Source organism: Phoenix dactylifera, chromosome 2 (assembly GCF_051530095.1).
Source record: "Phoenix dactylifera cultivar Ajwa chromosome 2, Ajwa_hap1_PhDact_Kaust_v1.1, whole genome shotgun sequence".
In the NCBI taxonomy this organism is placed as follows: domain Eukaryota; kingdom Viridiplantae; phylum Streptophyta; class Magnoliopsida; order Arecales; family Arecaceae; genus Phoenix; species Phoenix dactylifera.
In genome coordinates, this window is record NC_143191.1 from 16229158 (window position 1) to 16249412 (window position 20255).

Sequence of the window (20255 nt, forward strand, 5' to 3'; positions counted from 1 at the left end):
GTTTCACTAGTCGATGATTATAAGCTTTTAAGTGCACATTATGATCGATGATTTGAATTGTGCAAAGGATCAGCTCAGCCTTGCTGTTTCCTCACCAACCAAAGCTTGAAGGGAAGAACTGATCTCAAATTGCAATCAGAGTACGGAGGACTTGCAATCAATTGCATAGACTCATCCTAGTTATCATGTACTTCATGTATCAATACTATTTTATTTTTGAGTGTATAGTTGATAAATGATATGAAAATCCACCTAAAGTATGAAAGAATCCAGTTCTTACATGTTTCCTTGGTGATCCCTCTTCTAGAGTTCACCAAGAAATCTTGGAAGATCACCATCATTAGAAATCACAACAATACATAATCCAATCCACCCAAATCTTCTAGTTGTGCTCCTAGTACATTAGACACTGTATGGAAAACATTTTTCAACCTGACCTCCACTTAGCAAAATACTTGTGGCATCATAAGCCTTTACAAATATATTGTTTCTATTATAATCTTATATGATCTTTCATGTATACTTTCTTACTTACGTTAACATCTCAAACCCATTACTATTAGTGAGTGAATCTTTGTTAAACAATTAAAACAAAATCCTGGTACAATCTTACAGCCACCAAGCTCCCCAAGCCTGAAACCTTGTAGGTTGAAGGTGACTTGTATGTAATCAATGGCTTCTTGAGAAGGAAGTGAATATAGAAAGCTCCCCAAGCTCCTCCGCCAAATAGGATCTTTCTGTTCTTGCATCTAAGAAAAATAATGATATAGTTGAACCTAGAAGTAAATGTAATAGAAGAGAACCAAACTTAGGTAATGAGTTATTTATCTATCTAGTGGAAAGTAATCCTGCTAGCCTTTCATGAGGCAGTGTCATCTATATATTCTCCTTTTTGGTGGAAGTAGCAATAAAAATGAAATGGATTCCAGAGTGGCTAATAATATATGGGAATTAATTGATTTGGCTCCAGATTTTTACCATTGGATGCAAGCGGCTTTTGAGAAGGAAACAGGGACCTAATGTTATAGTTGAAAGGATTTAAAGCTAGGTTAGTTTATACAACATAAGGGAATTGAATATTTTGATACTTACTCATCTGTTGCACCACAATTAGAGCCTTAATTGCTGTAGCATCTATTTGTACCCATCAGGGGACTGTTAAAATAGCCTTGTTATATGGAGAATAAAAGGTCCATGAATGTTTGTAGTTCCAGGACAAGAACATAAAATATGTAGACTATTAGATCATTGTACAGGCCAGAGAAGACTCCAAAATAGTGGCATGAAAAATTTGATAGTGCCGTGATATCTAATAGCTTTTCAAGAATGATTTTTTGATCTCCATGACTCTTAGTTTACCTAAGATGTCTCTTTGACTTTCCAAAGCATTAAATACTAGAATTACATGACTCTTAAATTTACTCATATTAATTGTAAGTTTCTAGAATTACAAATTAATTTCTAACAATCCGCTCATGCTCTTCAGGTTGTAATTGGTATGCCCGGACATGGAGGAAAGGTGCGTGTGCTATTTCGAGTGCCCCTTAGCTGCTGAGGTATTGGATCTTGCAAATATCTTCGCATGTCGCAGCACTCAAGGTCACTTGATAGGAGCAGGCTTGATCTGTCATATTGGGCATCATCGATGGCTGGCCCAAAATGAGTGTTTAACCAAAGCACTTTCCAGCGGTTCAAATTCCATGTCAAGCTCAATACTCCGTTGCCGAATTCATGGTTGCATCTCACTAGGATAATCTCTCACCACTTGAGAAAATTGTTGAAGATATTGATGATGTTGCATTGTCCTGATTGTCGTATTTGTGGCAAATTCATTTTTCTTTGACGGATACAGATATGGATACGGATATTAGTCAAAATTTCAAATTTCTTTCCATATCCAAATAGATTAAGATACGAAAATAGATCTGGACAAATATTATCTTATCCACTTTCACCCCTATTCTACCATAAAATTTAGCTACCTCTTTAGATCCTCCCCTTTACCCGTTGTTGTCATACTCTACGCTTTGTAGCCTCACGAAAATATACATATATACATACATACATACATACATACATATATATATATATATATATGTGTGTGTGTGTGCGCGCGCGCGTGCGTGTGTGTGTATACACGTATATATATACATATTTACATATATATATACACACACATATATATGTTAGAAGTATGCCCTAGAAGCCAACGTAGCTGATGCATATTTGTAATCTGGGGCACAAATTTATAATTTGACTCTTATTAATAAATAAGATTAGGCAATTTGTTTTTTATTCATGTTTGTATGTGTCCATGAATCATCCAAGAAATTAATAGATGATGACACATATTCTCAAGGAGTTGAGAATTTGAGGCATGTGTCATTAGGGATTAATTTCTAAATGCTCCTGATCGATGGATCCATCACGAGGGACGGTGATCGATTTTCTGAGATTAGTACACAGATCACTTAGTCAGATGGACGAGTCTCGAGTCCACGGTGTAGAGACACTGGAGTGATTATGCGAGTACTTGTTAGAGAACAAGATACTGAGCGTGACCAAAAATAGTAGTCATATGAATGTCTATCCACTCGTCAGTGACTACTTATGCTGCAGTTGTATGACTGGTCCTTCGACCTGCAATGCCTCAGCTATTCACTGTGAGGTTGCTGTAGTTTGACGAGCATGTGAACTTGGGCCCTAGCCATTTGGATCCTTATAGTGTGGATTGGCTGCAATAGGTTCATTTTGGAATAGGGTTGCATCTAGATGGGATCTATCGACCTTTATAAATTAGGAGTGATCCTATGTGATTTATGAGACTGAGTTCGATAAATTCTTGGCCATTTTGAAAAAAGAGTTTTCCATATCTCGAACTGGAAGTCGTATAAATTTGACATATGACGGATGATAGGATTTGACGAGATATCCATAACCTCTATCACGTCGGGATCCATGATAGAGGGACTGTATCATACGCTAACACCTAGAGGTTCAGACTGCATCTATGAGCACAAAGATTGGACACTTGGCATTAATCCAAGGGTGGGTTATAGTCCCATACTCCTAATAAGATTAGGAGAAGCCCTAAACCCAATCTATAAAAGGGTAGCAACGGAGACATTATGAATCAATTCTCTTCTCTTCCTCTCCACGCCTCCCTCTCTCTTTTCTTCTCCCTTCCCATGGTAGCAAGAGGCTTCCCCTCTTCTTCCCACGGCAGCAAGGGAGATCAAGTTCATCTTCTTCCAAGTGTTGGAAAGAAAGAAAGAAGAAGAACCTAGGAAGAGATCAATTCACCCAAGGAAAGAAGGAGTTCTTTCCTCCACGCCCAAGCCCATTCTTCCTCCTTCTCCACAATAGCAAGGGGGTCCTCTGCATCCTCCTCTTCTATGGCATCAAGGCAAGGAAGATCCACGCGCAAAGGTTCCTCCTTCCTCTTCCTCCGTTGCGAGTTAGATCAAAGAAGAATGGGTTCTTCTTCAAGGAGGTATGTTGCAGATTTCTTCTAATCTATTTGATAGTCATGAGAGGTCTTTGCAAGGAGCTAGCACTCCGGTAAGACCCTATCTCAGATGATTAGATCCTCGTGTGGATACCTATAGAGGCCGGACACGTGTGCGGCTTAACCAGGAACCTAGAAAGATCATCACGTTGTGGTGTTCTACAACTACAGAATTTTTGAAGATAAGATCTTCAAATCTATAACTTCTTATTTTTGTTTCAGTTTTATGAATCTTAATCAACCCTCCTCAGATCCTAATCTTCCCTTCCTAATGAGTTCAAAGATCTTCTGGATTTGGATCCAGAAAATTTTTTGAATTCTACGATATGAGGCGCGTTCATACGATGAACGACGTTCCGTTCGAATTTCGCTGCGAACGTCGCATCGAACAGGGCATAACTCATCACTTACAAACAAAGATCTCTCTGAAACAAACTAGAGATAAGAAACCCCAACAAGAAGAGAGAGAAACTAGAGAGAGGGGAGAGAAGAACAAGAAAAGAGGAGAGAATCGGGTGGTTCTCCCTCTCTCTCTCTCTTTTTCTTTCTTCTTCCTGACTGAAGGGGATGTTCGACAACGGCGGCCCATGGTCGATGACGCCCTATGGTCGATGGCCTCAGAGGTGCCGGCGGTGTGCCAAGCTTGGCGACGACTGGCCGAAATGAAATAGAATAGACCGAAGAGGGGAGTCAGGCTTCACATCAATCCGGGCAGTTTGTCGACTGGATTCAAGGAGAACAGCGGCCCAAAGACCGAAGAGAAGAAGGAAAGGGAGCGCACCTTGCCTCCGGCAAGCTTCTCTAGCTGGTCGAATGGCGAACACTCCAAGCTTCTCCCACGGATCACCTAGCGATCAAAGCTCTAAATCTCTAATGGAAGAGCTCCCAGGTTGATGCCAAGGAAGAGGAGGAAGGGGGTCTTTTATAGACGAGGATTGGCAGCATTTTGGTAAGCTACAATCTTCCTCCTCCGGTGGAATCAAAGGAAAAAATCGAGAAGGAGAAGAGGAAGACTCTGATCGGAAATCTTCCTCCCATGCCACAAGGGCCGAGCAAGCACCATGGCCCAGAGGCCGGCCTCTAGGCCATGGCCTAGGCCCAAAAATATGGGCTCTTACAACATTTGCAGACAACATCGGCAATATTGGATGAGAAATCTAGCATAGAAACATTACAACATCAATTGCAAACAACAAAAGTTGGTCGGCTAAGGCAACAAAGGGTCAGGAATCAGAGGGAACACCTACTCTGTTAATTTTAAAAAGGGATATGTTGTTGGAAATTGTATCCTAAATGACAATCGTCAGTATATTGATGATTGAATATTGTAAATGAATTGACAAATCAATAAAGTATTTTTCGGCATTATTCATCATTTTATATCTTCAAATGAACTCTTATATGATGAAGTCCTTAGGGCTTATTAATGATAAAGGAGGATTCATCTTCGAGTCCTTAAACTAGTTCGCGACCAAATGATATGTTGTTACAAGGACGACAGCATTATCAAGATTAGGTCATTGTGTGACATGTACGTTGGTTGTCCTCTTAACCAAGGCATGTGGAGATACTAGTATGCCATACAGGTGAAGTGTAGGAGTACATTTCACTGAACGTGACCAATTTCGGAATGCTCTACAGTCAAGAGATATTTCGAGTGGACATGGGTATAAGTTTCGCCCTCTGACCTGAGACCGCAATCTGTGACTAGCAAGCAACTCATTGTACTTTGGTACCGGACTACCTGAATTTCTAATTTAGTGACGGAAGGTCACTGGGTGCAGTTAAGTACTTGCGTAGTCAGTTGTGAGTCGAGATGGAATTGATCCCTCCTGAAAACAGAAGATAATGTCTTGTGATTAATTTAGCAAAACCTTGGCCAGGGTAACCCAGTGAGGAGTCACGGGATATCTAAAGTTAATCACATAATGGATGTACTAATTATAGGGTTGACAGTGAGATCTAAGTCATCCTGGCATTAGAAGTCAAAGAGATTGAATTATACAATAACCATAGTTCAGGATTCCAGAATTTGCTTCGCATATATGCGGTCTATCTGGACGTCAGATACCATTGCTAGATGGTCATATCGATTAGTGTAGGAAGTCGTTCCTATACTACCGGCTTAGGTTTGAACCTATAAGGTCACAGGCATAGAAGATTCCTGATTGATCAAGAAGGCTGATGAATGATTAAGAATCATTCAGGGGTAATTTGTTCAATTCGATTAGCAAATTATTCTATAAAATAATTAAAGTAATTATTGGAGAATTAATTAGTAATTGGATTACTAATAAACTCAATTTGATTGAGTAAATGGATTTAGGATGAGCCAAATTGAATTGGATTCAATTTTGGGTTCAATCAGAGTTTTTGACCTGATTGGAGTCGACTCGAGTTTCCTAGAAGTCAACTCGAGCCTGACTGGGGTCGACTCTCTCAGAGAATCCAGAGATGACCTCTTCTATTTTTCTCAGGTGGAGTCGACTCGAGAAGAAGGGTTGACTCGAGCCTGGCTGGGGTTGACTCTCTCTCAGAGAATCCAGGGACGACCTCTTCTGTTTTTCCCAGTGGAGTCGACTCGAGCTATGAAGGGGTCGACTCGCTGGGCGTATCGGAGAAAATGTTCTCTGTCAGAGTCGACCCGCAAAGCTTTAGAGTCGACTCGGAGGGGAAGGAGTCCACTCGAGGCGACTTGGAGTCGACTCGTAGATCGAGAAGGTCGACTCCTTCCAAAAAATCTGGAGCTTGCGGACGTTTTGAACTTCCGGGATTCGATCCAGTAGTTGTTTTTCAATAAAATCTGATGGGATTTGGGTCGTGGAATATGTGGAAAAATGGCTAGATGATGATGGAAGATCCTCACCATCCATTTCGATTCTATCTCACCCACATGAACCAAATATTTTTTGGATTTTGAATTCAAACAAAGATAAGATCTATCTTGTTACAACTATCCCCTTCATGCGCCAACAAATACCAGATTTGCATTTGAATTTCGAATTCAAATGATCAGATGGCGTGCCTATAAAAAGGGGTCAAGATGGGCGCTGGTGTAATCAATCCAATGCAGCTCCTCTTCTTCTCCATTTTAGCTAGGTTTTTCAGGATGGATATCTAGAAGATTCAAGATCAAATCTGAGTCCTCTACTTCCTTTACAAACCTCATCTCCATCTGCTTCAGGATGATTGATCAAGAGTTGATTGAACCCCTTAGAGCAGATTTCAGCCTTCAAAGTGTTCTGCAGCTGCTAGCACTGTTGCAGAAGAAAATCTTTCAGGGCTTCGCGTGTACTTCTCGTAGAGGCCATTCGTGTACGTGGCTGCGAAGTCAAGGATCAGATCCACAAGTTTCATCCATCATAAAAGGTATTAATCTAGCATTAATCATATATTATGGTGTCAAGGTCTAGGTCCGATTCTCCAAAGTTTTATCCTCTTTTGGGGCTCCTAACGGAGATATCTCCAGAATCTATTCGATGGATATTCAGAGATTAATTGGAATAGAGTTCTTAAGTTTCAGATTTGATAGTTAATCGTGCATAAAAGTTTTAGCATAATTGTTTAAACGATTCCGGCATAATCCTATGTGTTCTTACAGTGCTGATTTCTAGATTTGATCTTGTAACCATGCACGAATTAAAATTGTTTGATTCGATTTTTTTGCTGCATTTTTGAAACTTAAAAGAACTACGTGTGGCTTGATCCTCCTTGTGAAGGGGTATGTAGGCAATCCGATCAGGTTCAGCCATGGTTTTCTGAAAAAAAAAAATTCAGCATGCTTAACACCGAAGAACCTAGGATAAACTTTCAGTGGTATCAGAGCCAGGTTCATGTTTAAACTTTTATGTTTTAATTTTTGCAATTAAATCTGAAATCATGAGCATGCTTAGATTAGATCTAAAGTATTTTTTTTATGATTGATTTAATTGCTGATTATGCATGATTAACTAGATCTGAAATTTTGAATGCATATGATGCATGTTTGTGTTATGATTTGTAACATAAACATATCTGAAATAATAATATTATTTAGATTAGATCTAAATTAAATTAATGATTCAATTGATCTCTAATTTTAATAAACAAATCAAATCTGAAAATAAAAGTGGAAAAACAAATGCATAAGATGTATGTTGTTTGTATTAATTCATGTTGTTATGTGATGCATGAACATAAAACATGATGACTTAAACATGAATTAAATATGATTACATGTGATTAATTACAAAAACTCAGATCTGTAATTTTGTCATCATCCAATTGTTCTCGAATTGGTCCATTCAATGGCTCGAAATAAAACAATGTGACAAAAGAATCAGATCCCATAATCCAAATTAGGGATTTGCCGGAAAAATGTGTTTTAAGAACTGAAAGATTGTAATTAATATATAATTAAAAAGAAATATGCAATGATCAAAACTTTCATAAGTCTAAACTTAATTGAGAATTAAGTGTTATGAAATAGAATTTTACTCAATTAATTGATATTGCATAATTCTTTGGAACATTTAGGTTAGCTCAAATCAAGTTCCTAAGATTGGGCTAGACCTAAGGTTAGAATCATACATGGACAAATAGAATTAATTGATCAAATCTAATTAAGTAGTAACTAGATTAGGTCAAAAAAATTCTAGGTCAATTTGCAATAGTTGTAAATGGATCAAGTCCATGTCTTTGATTAGACCAAGATGGAACTTGATTTAGGCTCAGAGGTATAGCCCGAGTCATTTGAGTAATCAAATCAAAATTGATTAACTAGTCGGTGTCTAAGGTAAGTTTGGTAGTTTTGATCGGTGGTTTTTAATTGGGAGCTACTCGCACTAATTCGTCTTTGTTGAGTTAATGACATATCCCTTCCATCGATCTCACTTACCTGGCTGACATGGTCAATCATATTTTGATTGGATCACTTAATGATTCGAGTTAGCCCATGCCTATAAGGAAAATCAGTTTGACTGATTTAGATGCCTCCTTAACCGGTTTGAGTCTAATCTAATTTGGTGAAGTCAGTGGAAGAAATTAGACTAACCGGACCCTCTTATCTATCCCAATTATGAAATCCTCTAAAATTATTAGGTCCTAAAATGAAATGGTTATGGAGATAACTAGGTCATAGCTTCCCATTAAGTTAGGTGATAATGGGTCCAATGTTTTGATAATTATTGGAGGCGCGACACGCTTGGTACTTATCAAGCATTAGAATTGTTATTCAATATATGATGAGTTAAGTGTACCTTCAATAGACGGTCAGGTGAGCCAAGCCACACTCAGGCTTGGTCGTCTATTAGTTGATTAGGCTTAACCCTATCATTTAATGGTTGGACCTGACTAGGATATTCGGTGGAGGCGCCACACACCTGCCGAAGAACCTAGGGTAAAATTATCACTAGAAGTTGCTTGGTGAAGCAACTGGTTTAGAACCTACCAATAGGTGCATATGGGTTAGCCGAGCCACACTCGGGCCTATATGCGATCTATTGGGTTCTAATGCCCACTAAAAAATTAGGAGTAATTTTTCGAATTGGAGGTAGAGGCTACCAATTTGTATAAAATAGTGGAAGTATCTTTAGACTAAAGTCCAAGTCTATTGAGTTTAGTCAATTCATATACTAATAGCCAAATTTTCTTTTTATGCAGAAATGACCACTAATTTGTCACTTCGCTCATTGTTGGAAAATGACAAGTTGACTAGTCCAAATTTTAATATTTGGCATAGAAAACTGAAAATAGTGCTAGAGCATGAGAGGATCCTTTATGTGATAACGGATCCAGCACCTGAGCAGCCCGCTGCTAATGCATCAAGATCGGCCAGAGACACTTATCAGAAGTGGCTCAGTGACTGGATTACTGTTCGATGCATCATGTTGGCAGCAATGAGTGATGAGTTTAATAAGCATTTTGAGAATACGCAGCCGGAAGATATCATTCAAGTGTTGAATGAATCATTCGGCGTTCCTAACGATGTTGAGAGGCACAAAACTAGTTGTGCCATCTTCAGCACCCGAATGAAAGATGGAACCTCGGTAACTGATCATGTACTGTACATGATTGAGTTGATCGAGTGTCTAAGCTCTCTTGGCTTTTTCCTTCATGATCAATTGGGGAAGGATGCCATACTAAACTCATTGCCTGGATCATACCGTCCTTTTTTTCACTCATTTTCGTATGACGAAACCTGTACTGAATTATCACCAATTGTTGGGGTTACTACATACGTTTGAGAATGATCACCAACTTCTTAACAAGACGGTGAACTTAGTGGGAGGTTCATCCAAGGGTCGCCCCTTTAAGAAAGAGAAAAAGAAAAATAAAATTCAAAAGAAACAGGTGCACCATGCTCAGCCTAGTCAGAAAAAGAATAAAAAGGCTGATCAGAGTAAGGCGGAGTGCTTCTTCTGCAAGAAGCAAGGACATTGGAAGAGGAACTGTCCTTTTTATATTGCATCCCTCGATCCAAACCGGCCTAAGAAAAGTGGGTAATTAGTTGCCAATCAAGGTACTTATATGATAACACCTTGCAATTTTTCTATTTGTGATAATTCGACTTAGGTATTGGATACCGGTAGTCCTTTTAATATTTGCAATTCGTTGCAGGGGCTATAAATCAGTGAGAGGTTTGAAGAAGGAGAAAGGTTTCTGAATGTTGGAGATGAAAGATCAGTTCCAGTTATAGCTTTAGAAATTCTTAATCTTAAATTTAGCTCTCATGTAAATATCCTTAGTGATTGTCACTATTGTCCAAGTTTTTTATTGAATGTCATTTTTGTAGGCCTTTTAGCCAAAAATGGTTAGGAAATATCAATAAAAAAGGATTATTGCAATGCCATTTGAAATGGTGTTGTTGTAATGAATGAAATTCTGAATAATGGCATTTATATTTTGTCACGTCCTGTTTATGTAATGTATAAATTCAATAAGCGCCCTAGAAAAGATAATGTCACGGATGTCTACCTTTGACATCATAGGCTAGGTCATATTAATAAGAACAGGATGAACAGGTTAAGTAAAGAGGGAATCCTCAATGTTGATGATTGTGAATCATTGATAACCTGTGAGTCATGTCTTCTTGAAAAAATGACAAAGTCGCCTTTTACAGAAAAAGGTGAACGAGCTAGGGACTTATTGACCCTTGTACATTGATGTATGTGGGCGAATGAGCATAGATGCTAGAGGTGGGTATTCATATTTCATTACGTTTACAGATGATCTTTCAAGGTATGGTTATGCCTATTTAATAAGACATAAATTTGAAGCATTTGAAATGTTCAAATTATATCGTAATGAAGTAGAAAAATAAATGAGAAAGTATATTAAAACTCTTCGATCAGATCGAGGAGGTGAATACCTCACCAGTGAGTTTTTGACATATCTAGGAGAGAATGGGATTCTCTCCCAATGGACTCCTCCTGGACACCACAGTATAACGGTGTATCAGAAAGGAGAAATTGAACTATGTTAGATATGGTTCGATCCATGATGGGGTTTGCTGATCTGCCCATATCCTTTTGGGGATATGCTCTTGAGTCAGCCTGCTACATTCTAAATAAGATTCCAAGTAAGTCTGTAAATAAAACACCACATGAGATGTGGACTGGACGTAAGCCGATGCTCCCTCACCTTAGGGTTTGGGGGTGTCCGGCGTACGTCAAACGTTTGAAGACAGACAAATTTGAACCCAAGTTTGACAAATATTTCTTTGTCGGTTATCCTAAAGAAACTAAAGGATATTACTTCTACTTTGCTGAAGAATAAAAGTTGTTCGTAAGCAATAGAGCTGTTTTTCTAGAGAAAGAATTCCTTAGTGAAGAAACTAAAAGCTCTAATGTTGAGCTTAGGAAAGTTCAACATGTAGAAGACCCGTCACCATCCACTGAACCAGTTGAGTCGGATTTGATTAGATCAGATCCAGAACCCATCTTAGATGCACCATTAAGGCGATCAGGTAGAGTACTACGTCAGCCGGACAGATACTACGGTTTCTTGGTTCGGGACGAGGATCCTATCGAACTTGATGAAAACGATGAGGATCCGATCACATATATGGATGTAATGCAGAGGTATGACTCTGATAAATGGCTTGGAGCCATGCAATCCGAAATAGAATCCATGAAGGTCAATGATGTATGGATATTAGTTGACCCACTCGAAGGGATTAAACCCATAGGGTGTAAGTGGATATTCAAAAGGAAACGGGGTGCAGACGGAAAGGTAGAGACTTATAAAGCCCGTCTAATTGCCAAGGAATATCGTCAATGTTATGGTATTGACTATGATGAGACATTTTCTCCTGTGGCAATGCTCAAGTCCATTCGGATTGTGCTTGCGTTTGCAGCACATTTAGACTATGAAATCTGACAAGTAGATGTAAAGTCCGCATTTCTAAATGGAGATTTAGAAGAGGAAGTGTATATGATACAACCTGAAGGTTTTACATCTGCAGACGAGTCTAAAGTGTGCAAGCTTCAAAGGTCCATTTATGGATTAAAGCAAGCTTCTCGGAGTTAGAACATACGCTTTGATAAGGTAATCAAAACGTATGGCTTCATTAAAAATAAAGAAGAACCCTGCATTTATAAATAGGTCAATGGTTCAGTAATCATATTTCTAGTTTTGTATGTGGATGACATTCTTTTAATCGGGAATGATATTCCTACATTACAAGAAATAAAGGTTTGGCTATCATCTCAATTTGTCATAAAGGATTTGGAAAAAGAATCTTACATCATAGGGATGAAGATCTATAGAGATAGATCTAAAAGATTGCTTGGATTATCCCAATCCACATACATTGATACTATACTGAAGAGGTTCAGTATGATTAAGTCCAAGAAAGGCTATCTTCCAATGGGCCATGGAATTAACCTCTCTAAAAGAGATTGTCCAACAACCCCTTAAGAAAGAGAGAGCATGGATAGAATTCCATATGCTTCAGCGGTGGGATCTATAATGTATGCCATGACATGTACTAAACCAGACGTGGCGTACTCACTATGAGTAGTGAGCAGATACCAGTTTGATCCAGGTAGCAACCATTGGAAGGTTGTGAAAACCATTCTTAAGTATTTGAGAAATACTAAAGACTAGTGGCTTGTCTATAGTGATTCTGACTTAAAACTTGAGGGATATACCGATTCAAGTTTTTAGTCAGATCAAGATGATAGCAAGAGTGTGTCGGGATATATCTTCACTCTTAAGGGTGGGGCCATCTGCTGGAAGAGTTCCAAGCAGCATACAGTGGCAGATTCTACATGTGAAGCAGAATATATTGCAGCATCTGATGCAGCCAAGTAAGCCGTATGGTTGCGCAAGTTCATCACCGAGCTGGGAGTGGCACCTTCCATTGATGGTCCAGTTCCTATATTTTGTGATAACACTGGAGCCATAGCTCAGACAAAGGAACCTAAAACACATCAGCGGACCAAGCATATTCTGCGATGCTATCACTTAGTTCGAGAGATTATAGAACGAGGTGATATTGATCTTCAGAAGATTGACACAAAAAAAAAATCTGGCTGACCCATTTACCAAAGTCCTCGGTATCAAAGAGTTTAACGAACACAAGTCGAAGATGGGTATTAGATACTGTGCTGATTGGCTTTAGGCTAAGTGGGAGTTGTTGGAAATTGTATCCTAAATGACAATCGTCAGTACGTTGATGATTGAATATTGTAAATGAATTGACAAATCAATAAAGTATTTTTTGGCATTATTCATCATTTTACATCTTCAAATGAACTCTTATATGATGAAATCCTTAGGGCTTATTAATGATAAAGGAGGATTTATCTTCGAGTCCTTAAATTAGTTCGCGACCAAATGATATGTTGTTACAAGGACGACAGCATTATCAAGATTAGGTCGTTATGTGATATATATGTTGGTTGTCTTCTTAACCAAGGAGTGTGGAGACACTGGTATGCCATACAGGTAAAGTGTAGGAGTACATTTCACTGGACGTGACCAATTTCAGAACGCTCTACTGTCAAGAGATATTCCTAGTGGACATGGGTATAAGTTTGGCCCTCTGACCTGAGACCGCAACCTATGACTAGCAAGCAACTCATTGTATTTTGGTACCGGACTATCTGGATTTCTAATTCAGTGACGGAAGGTCACTGGATGTAGTCAAGTACTTGCGTAGTCAGTTGTGAGTCAAGATGGAATTGATCCCTCCTGAAAATAGGAGATAATGTCTTGTGATTAATTTAGCAAAACCTTAGCCAGGATAATCTCAGTGAGGAGTCACGGGATATCTAAAGTTAATCACATAATGGATGTACTAATTATAGGGTTGACAGTGAGCTCTAAGTCATCCTGGCATTAGGAGTCAAAGGGATTGAATTATACAGTAACCATAGTCCAGGGTTCCAGAATATTTGCTTTGCATATATTCGGCCTATCCAGACATCGGGTACCATTGCTAGATGGTCACATTGATTAGCATAGAAAGTTGTTCCTATACTACCGGCTTAGGTTCGAACCTATGAGGTCACACGCATAGAAGATTCTTGATTGATCAAGAAGGCTGATGAATGATTAAGAATCATTCAGGATAATTTGGTCAATTCGATTGGCAAATTATTCTATAAAATAATTAAAATAATTATTGGAGAATTAATTAGAAACTGGATTACTAATAAACTCAATTTGATTGAGTAAATGAATTTAGGATGAGCCAAATTGAATTGGATTCAATTTTGGGTTCAATCAGAGTTTTTGACCTGATTGGAGTCGACTCGAGTTTCCTAGGAGTCGACTCGAGAAGAGGGGTCAACTCGAGCCTGGCTGGGGTCGACTCTCTCAGAGAATCCAGAGACGACCTCTTCTATTTTTTCTAGGTGGAGTCGACTCGAGTTTCCTAGGATTCGACTCGAGAAGAGGGTTCGACTCGAACCTGGCGGGGGTCGACTCTCTCAGAGATTCCAAAGACGACCTCTTCTGTTTTTCCCAGGTGGAGTCGACTCAAGTTTCCTTAGGGTCGACTCGAGGCTACTTGGAGTCGACTCGAGCTATGAAGGGGTCGACTCGCTGGGCGTATCAGAGAAAATGTTCTCTGTCAGAGTTGACCCGTGAAGCTTTAGAGTCGACTCGAAGGGGAAGGAGTCGACTCGAGGCGACTTGGAGTCGACTCGTAGATCGGGAAGGTCGACTCCTTCCAGAAAATCTGGAGCTCGCGGATGTTCTGAACTTTCGGTATTCGATCCAGAAGTTGTTTTTCAATGAAATCTGATGGGATTTGGGTCGTGGAATATGTGGGAAAATGGCTAGATGATGATGGAAGATCATCACCATCCATTTCGATTCTATCTCACCCGCATGAACCAAATATTGTTTGGATTTTGAATTCAAACAAAGATAAGATCTATCTTGTTGCAACTATCCCCTTCATGCGCTAACAAATACCATATTTGCATTTGAATTTCGAATTCAAATGATCAGATGGTGTGCCTATAAAAAGGGGTCAAGATGGGCGCCGGTGTAATCAATCCAATGCAGCCTACTTCGTCACACACCTCCTCTTCCTCTTCTTCTCCATTTTAGCTAGGTTTTTCAGGGAGGATATCTAGAAGATTCAATATCAGATCTGAGTCCTCTACTTTCCTTACAAACCTCATCTGCATCTGCTTCAAGACGATTGATCAAGAGTTGATTGAACCCCTTAGAGTAGATTTTAGCCTTCAATGTGTTCTGCAGCTGCTAGCACTGTTGCAGAAGAAGATCCTTCAGGGCTTCGCGTGTACTTCTTGTAGAGGCCATTCGTGTGCATGGCTGCGAAGTCAAGAATCAGATCCACAAGTTTCATCCATCATAAAAGGTATTAATCTAGCATTAATCATTTATTATGGTGTCAAGGTCTAGGTCCGATTTTCCGAGGTTTTACCCTCTTTTGGGGCTCCTCACGGAGATATCTCCAGAATCCATTCGATAGATATTCGGAGATTGATTGGAATAGAGTTCTTAAGTTTCAGATTTGATAGTTAATCATACATAAAAGTTTTAGCATAATTGTTTAAACGATTCCAGCATAATCCTTTGTGTTCTTACAGTGCTGATTTCTAGATTTGATCTTGTAAGCATGCACGAATTAAAATTGTTTGATTCAATTTTTCCGCTGCGTTTTTGAGACTTAAAAGAACTACGTGTGGCTTGATCCCCCTTGTGAAGGGGTACGTAGGCAACCCGATCAGGTTCAGCCATGGTTTTCCAAAAAAAAAAAAATTCAGCATGCTTAACACCGAAGAACCTAGAATACACTTTCATATGTATTATAAGTTAAATTTAATATCTGATCTTTGCATTTACATCCAATATATGGTACTATATAGAGGCCACAAACAGTCCAATGTGAGATGGACTGGAGATGGTACACTCATATACATATATGGTACAAATATATGGTACACTCATATACATATAGAGAAGTAAACTAATGATAGCTGAGTGTCTCTTGCACACATCAGAGATCTTAAAACAATAACAAGCCAAAAAGTTATCAAGACCAAGCTCCGACGGAAGACAGCAATGAGACAGTAACATTACATGGCACAATCACATACATAGAGATAATTATATATGCTAATAATGGAATGGGTGTTTCAGACGTTCATGGGTCTTAGAAGTATAGGAAGCCCATACTGGGGCTGAAGGAAAAGCATGTCCGCTGGTGCATGTATATAGTTTGGGGAGAGAGATAATGAGAACCTCTGGAGGATCATGGTGATCACGGTTTTCGCTTCCAACATTGCAAAGTTTTGACCAATGCATGCTCTCGGTCCTATCGAGAATGCAAGTAGTGCATTGGGGTGCTTGGCAGCTTTGGATATCCCATTCTTGAATCTAAGAGGATTGAACTCATCAGCATCAGCCCCCCAAACCTCTTTATTCCTATGAATAATTGCAATTGGTATTACTAGTCTGGTGTCCTTTGGAATCACTAGGTTTCCTAAGGTCATATCTTTAGCAGCCATTCTTTGCATCATGACTACTGGGCCATAGAGCCTTAAAGATTCTAAGAGAACCATGGTAACCTGCAAAAAGAGATGATTATATAAATAACTTAAAGACAAATTATGCAGGAGGATGTACGTTGTGTCTGATAAATATATACCAATTTTAACTTGCTGAGCATGTCTGCATTGGGAATTCCTGTACCACATTCTTTGAGCACCTCCTCTCTGAGCCTCTCCTGCCATTGTTGGTTGGTACACAACAAGAACACAGTCCAAGTAAGCAAATGGGAGGTGGTCTCCTGTCCAACAAAGAAGAATGTCTTGCATTCATCCATGATCTCATTCATGCTCAATAGTTGACCCTTTCGCTCTTGACCAAGGTCTGATCTGCAAGACTCCATCATCAACCCTAGCAGATCATTTCCATAGCTGGAGTCCTTCGAATCTAATCGGCCCTGTATGATGTGCATCAGTGTGTTCCTCACTCTTCTTTCTAGCTTCCACCTGGGCAGATTCCTCCTAGAAGGAAGATATCTGCTAACAAAAGATATGATTGTAGTTAGATTTGCTAAGCCATGTTTTATGAATCATAGTATGGTCATGAAAGGATAAAAGGAAAAATGAGTTACTGGTATCCAGGGATGTTGACATTGAGAAAACTTTTTGCTGCAAGTGTCTGGAGCTCTTTTTGTGCCTGAAAGACTTCCTTGCCCTCAACATAACTGCTTCCAAAAGCTGTGTGGGAGATTACATCTGATGTTAACTCTTGAAGTTGGCTGCTGACCTCCATCTCTCTTTGGCCCTCAGCTTGAGTTGCCAGATCTTGCCACCGTTCTAGCATGGATTGAGCACATTCTGCCATCTTCTTTGTCATCGTCTATCAAACTAAAAGCAGTTAGGTTACATATTAAAATGTGTGCGGGCACATAAATCATGCCAGCCACCCTTATAATATGTGGTCTTTGAGTACTATTATTATAGTTTAAATACATTAATAGACATATAAGTTTGGACAGTGACTGAACTCATCATGATTGTTCAAGAAATGTGGTTGTTTACTTCAGTTCTTTCACAAATTGGAAAAACATGAAGCAATTTTCTATGCTGGAGTCACAGTGCTACAAATACCAACAAAGAAATCAAATACGACGATCAATATTCATTAATGAAATAGGGTCCGACAGTTGGCCTCTTTTTGCTTACATCATATTTTAATATGTGGTATCAAAGCCAATATAACTTAACTCAGCTAAACCTTAGTCCCAAACTAGTTGGGATTGGCTAAATGAATTCTTTTCCTACGTTCCACTATGTTTAGGGCAAGCAATCAGTCTCGTAAAATTACAGCATTAATATTGTAGTAGCAATATCGAAGAAGTCAAGAAAAGAATAATTGAGTTAACTCTATGCTGGCTTTCTATTTTTGGGTATAGAAAAACATAAAAATTCTAATAAGCAATGCTACCAACATCACTATTGGTTTCTTAAACCATATCTATATATGTATCTATGTATGTACGTATGTATGTACACACGTATGGATGGATGGATGTTTCCGGGCAAACACGTGCGCGGGGGGTGGGGTAGGGGTGGGAGGGCCAAGGGGGTGCCAAGGGTTGTTGCAGCATTATTGTAAAATATGAAAGGTTCATAAGCAACTGACCTTGAGCTTATCCATTGTAAAAGCAGGACTGACAACATGCCGGTGCCTAACCCATTCTGCCCCTTGAGTGACAGACAAACCTTTACCCAATAAAGCCAATATGTTAGGAATTGGCATCACCTTTGGAAAGAAACCAAATTTGTTCGACAACACTTGCTTAGCCAACTCTGGATCAGTGATACATATCGTTGGATGGGGTCCAAACCAATATAGAAATGTTTCTCCTGTGGTATGCAGCAACATAATTAAGAAATTTAATAATATTTTAACTTTTTATTTTTTGTAGTCGAATTATGTCATGTTTTACAGTAACTAAAGACTAGCTTGACTTATTACAAAGCAGCTCATTTCCATGCTCTTGGACACATGAACAATATTTATGGATTTTTTTTGAGTGCTCAAATGGGTGAATGTATGACATATCTTTCTACCATTTGTCACTCTATCATCAACATATGAAGTTCTCCGGTCTATGTATTCTGTATTCATCCTTTGAGGACGTGCTAATAATGTTCTCCAACTTATTGAGAAATTATCAAATCATACTCGACCGTTAGTGTCCCATTAGAGAAATGATGCTGGATTATTCTCTTCTAGCAGGAGCAGACAAGAATTATCAAGCATCTGTTAAATTTAACTATTTAATTGTGAATTGTTAATGATTTATTCAATGAAATTTTATGGCTTATAGTTAATCATGCTTTTTGTCACTGTTACAGATGATGCTTTCATTATTATCTATAGTTGTTGCCTCTGCTAGACTTCTTTCTACTACTAAAGAAAGTATTTTATATACTTTACTTTTACTTAGTAAATTTTCTTAAATCTTTTTCTGAATTTTGGCAAATTTAACTTTTTTTAAGGGACAAAATCTGAAATTTTGCACCTTGCCAAATTAGTTTGTGTGTGCTGAACTTGTCACTATATTCTAGAAAAGATGTAGAAGATAAGACGAGGACTGAGGAGACTTATTGCGTACGTGCATGTAGATCTTGTGACTGTGGGCCTGTGTGTCTGTGTGGGTGGGTGTGCGCGCCCACGTGTTCATGTGTATATGCGTGCGTGTGCATGTATTCATGTGCTTGTGTGTGTGTAAATTTTATTAAAGCTATTTTTGAATTTTGACAAATTCCACTTTTTTAAGAGGCAAATTCTGTGTGTAAATTTTATTAAGGCTATTTCTGAATTTTGACAAATTCCACTTTTTTTAAGAGGCAAATTCTGAAATCTTGCAACTTGCCAAATTAGTTTCTGTATGCTGATCTTGTGACTGTGTGTTCCCCAAAAGATGAAGAAGATAAGTTGAGGAGACACTGAATGATTACATATATAGAGAAAGAGATAGAGAAATTCAACTTTTTTAACGGGAAAATTCTTAAATTTTTCACGTTGCCAAATTAAGTTCCTGTTTGCTGATCTTGTGACTGTGTTCCAGAAAAAATGATATATATAATGATTTTATATATATATATATATATATATATATATATATATATATATATATATATATATATATATATATATATATATATATATATATATATATAACAAGCCTTTAGAAGGAAAAAAATAATAAGAAGGCATTTATCAAAGCATCGAGCTGTGGCATGCCATCTTCCTCTACAATATGAAGAAAGGTTAGTGAGTTTAAACAAACCATATTGTGACATCCACTTAAGATAGTGGGGCAGGACCCTAGGAGTGATATCATGTGAGTTGATGTCCAAGATCAGCTTTCTTCCAGCCTTCTTCATGCTTCGAATCTCCTCAAGTGATCCAGACCAGAACTTGCCACAAGGACCCCCTACCCCTTGCTTCCTGAACCTCTTTGGTATGGCATATGTTCTCCATATAAGATATACCAATCCCCTCCAAAGGCTTGATATCAGTACCACCGCCAAGGCGCCTAACACCAATCCAAGATTGCTCATCTCCCTACAAAAAGAAGCTCCAAGTTAGAACCTAGTACCTCCCAAATCTTCAAAACTTAGTTGCATGCAGCCAAAGCATGCAAAGGAGCAGCAACTCGGGGCTCTGGAAAACAGTTTGAGCAAAGAAAACTTTGACAGCCGACCTTTGATACCTTCCTGAAGGATATAGTAGCATTAGAGGAAGATTGCTATCTTATTTA

The 20255-nt window shown here is 38.7% G+C and overlaps 1 protein-coding gene across 3 annotated transcripts; it reads right to left on the reverse strand.

Annotated features, from left to right (window-relative positions):
- Positions 1 to 15411: 15411 nt before the first annotated feature.
- LOC103696054 (cytochrome P450 709B2-like) lies at positions 15412 to 20255 on the reverse strand. Of its 3 annotated transcripts, none has more exons than XM_089928767.1 (6): positions 20199 to 20255; positions 19782 to 20059; positions 18125 to 18348; positions 17091 to 17338; positions 16620 to 16998; positions 15412 to 16539 (listed from the first exon to the last, which is right to left on the reverse strand). In XM_089928767.1, exons 1-6 carry the CDS (start codon positions 20228 to 20230, stop codon positions 16108 to 16110), a joined length of 1593 nt encoding a protein of 530 aa, XP_089784893.1. In that variant the 5' UTR covers positions 20231 to 20255; the 3' UTR covers positions 15412 to 16107. The 3 variants fall into 3 exon arrangements, with proteins under 3 accessions (XP_089784893.1, XP_038986812.3, XP_089784894.1); XM_039130884.3 differs by having other exon boundaries at positions 16620 to 16995; positions 20199 to 20254; XM_089928768.1 differs by having other exon boundaries at positions 20208 to 20230.

Excerpts from the sequence above, each read along its gene's own strand:
- LOC103696054 (XM_089928767.1), bottom strand. The coding sequence starts at position 20,230 with ATGCTACTATATCCTTCAGGAAGGTATCAAAG. Across the intron at positions 20,060-20,198 it reads CCTTCAGGAAGGTATCAAAG|GGAGATGAGCAATCTTGGAT; the intron begins GTCGGCTGTCAA and ends TTCTTTTTGTAG. Across the intron at positions 16,999-17,090 it reads GTCAACATCCCTGGATACCA|CAGATATCTTCCTTCTAGGA; the intron begins GTAACTCATTTT and ends ATCTTTTGTTAG.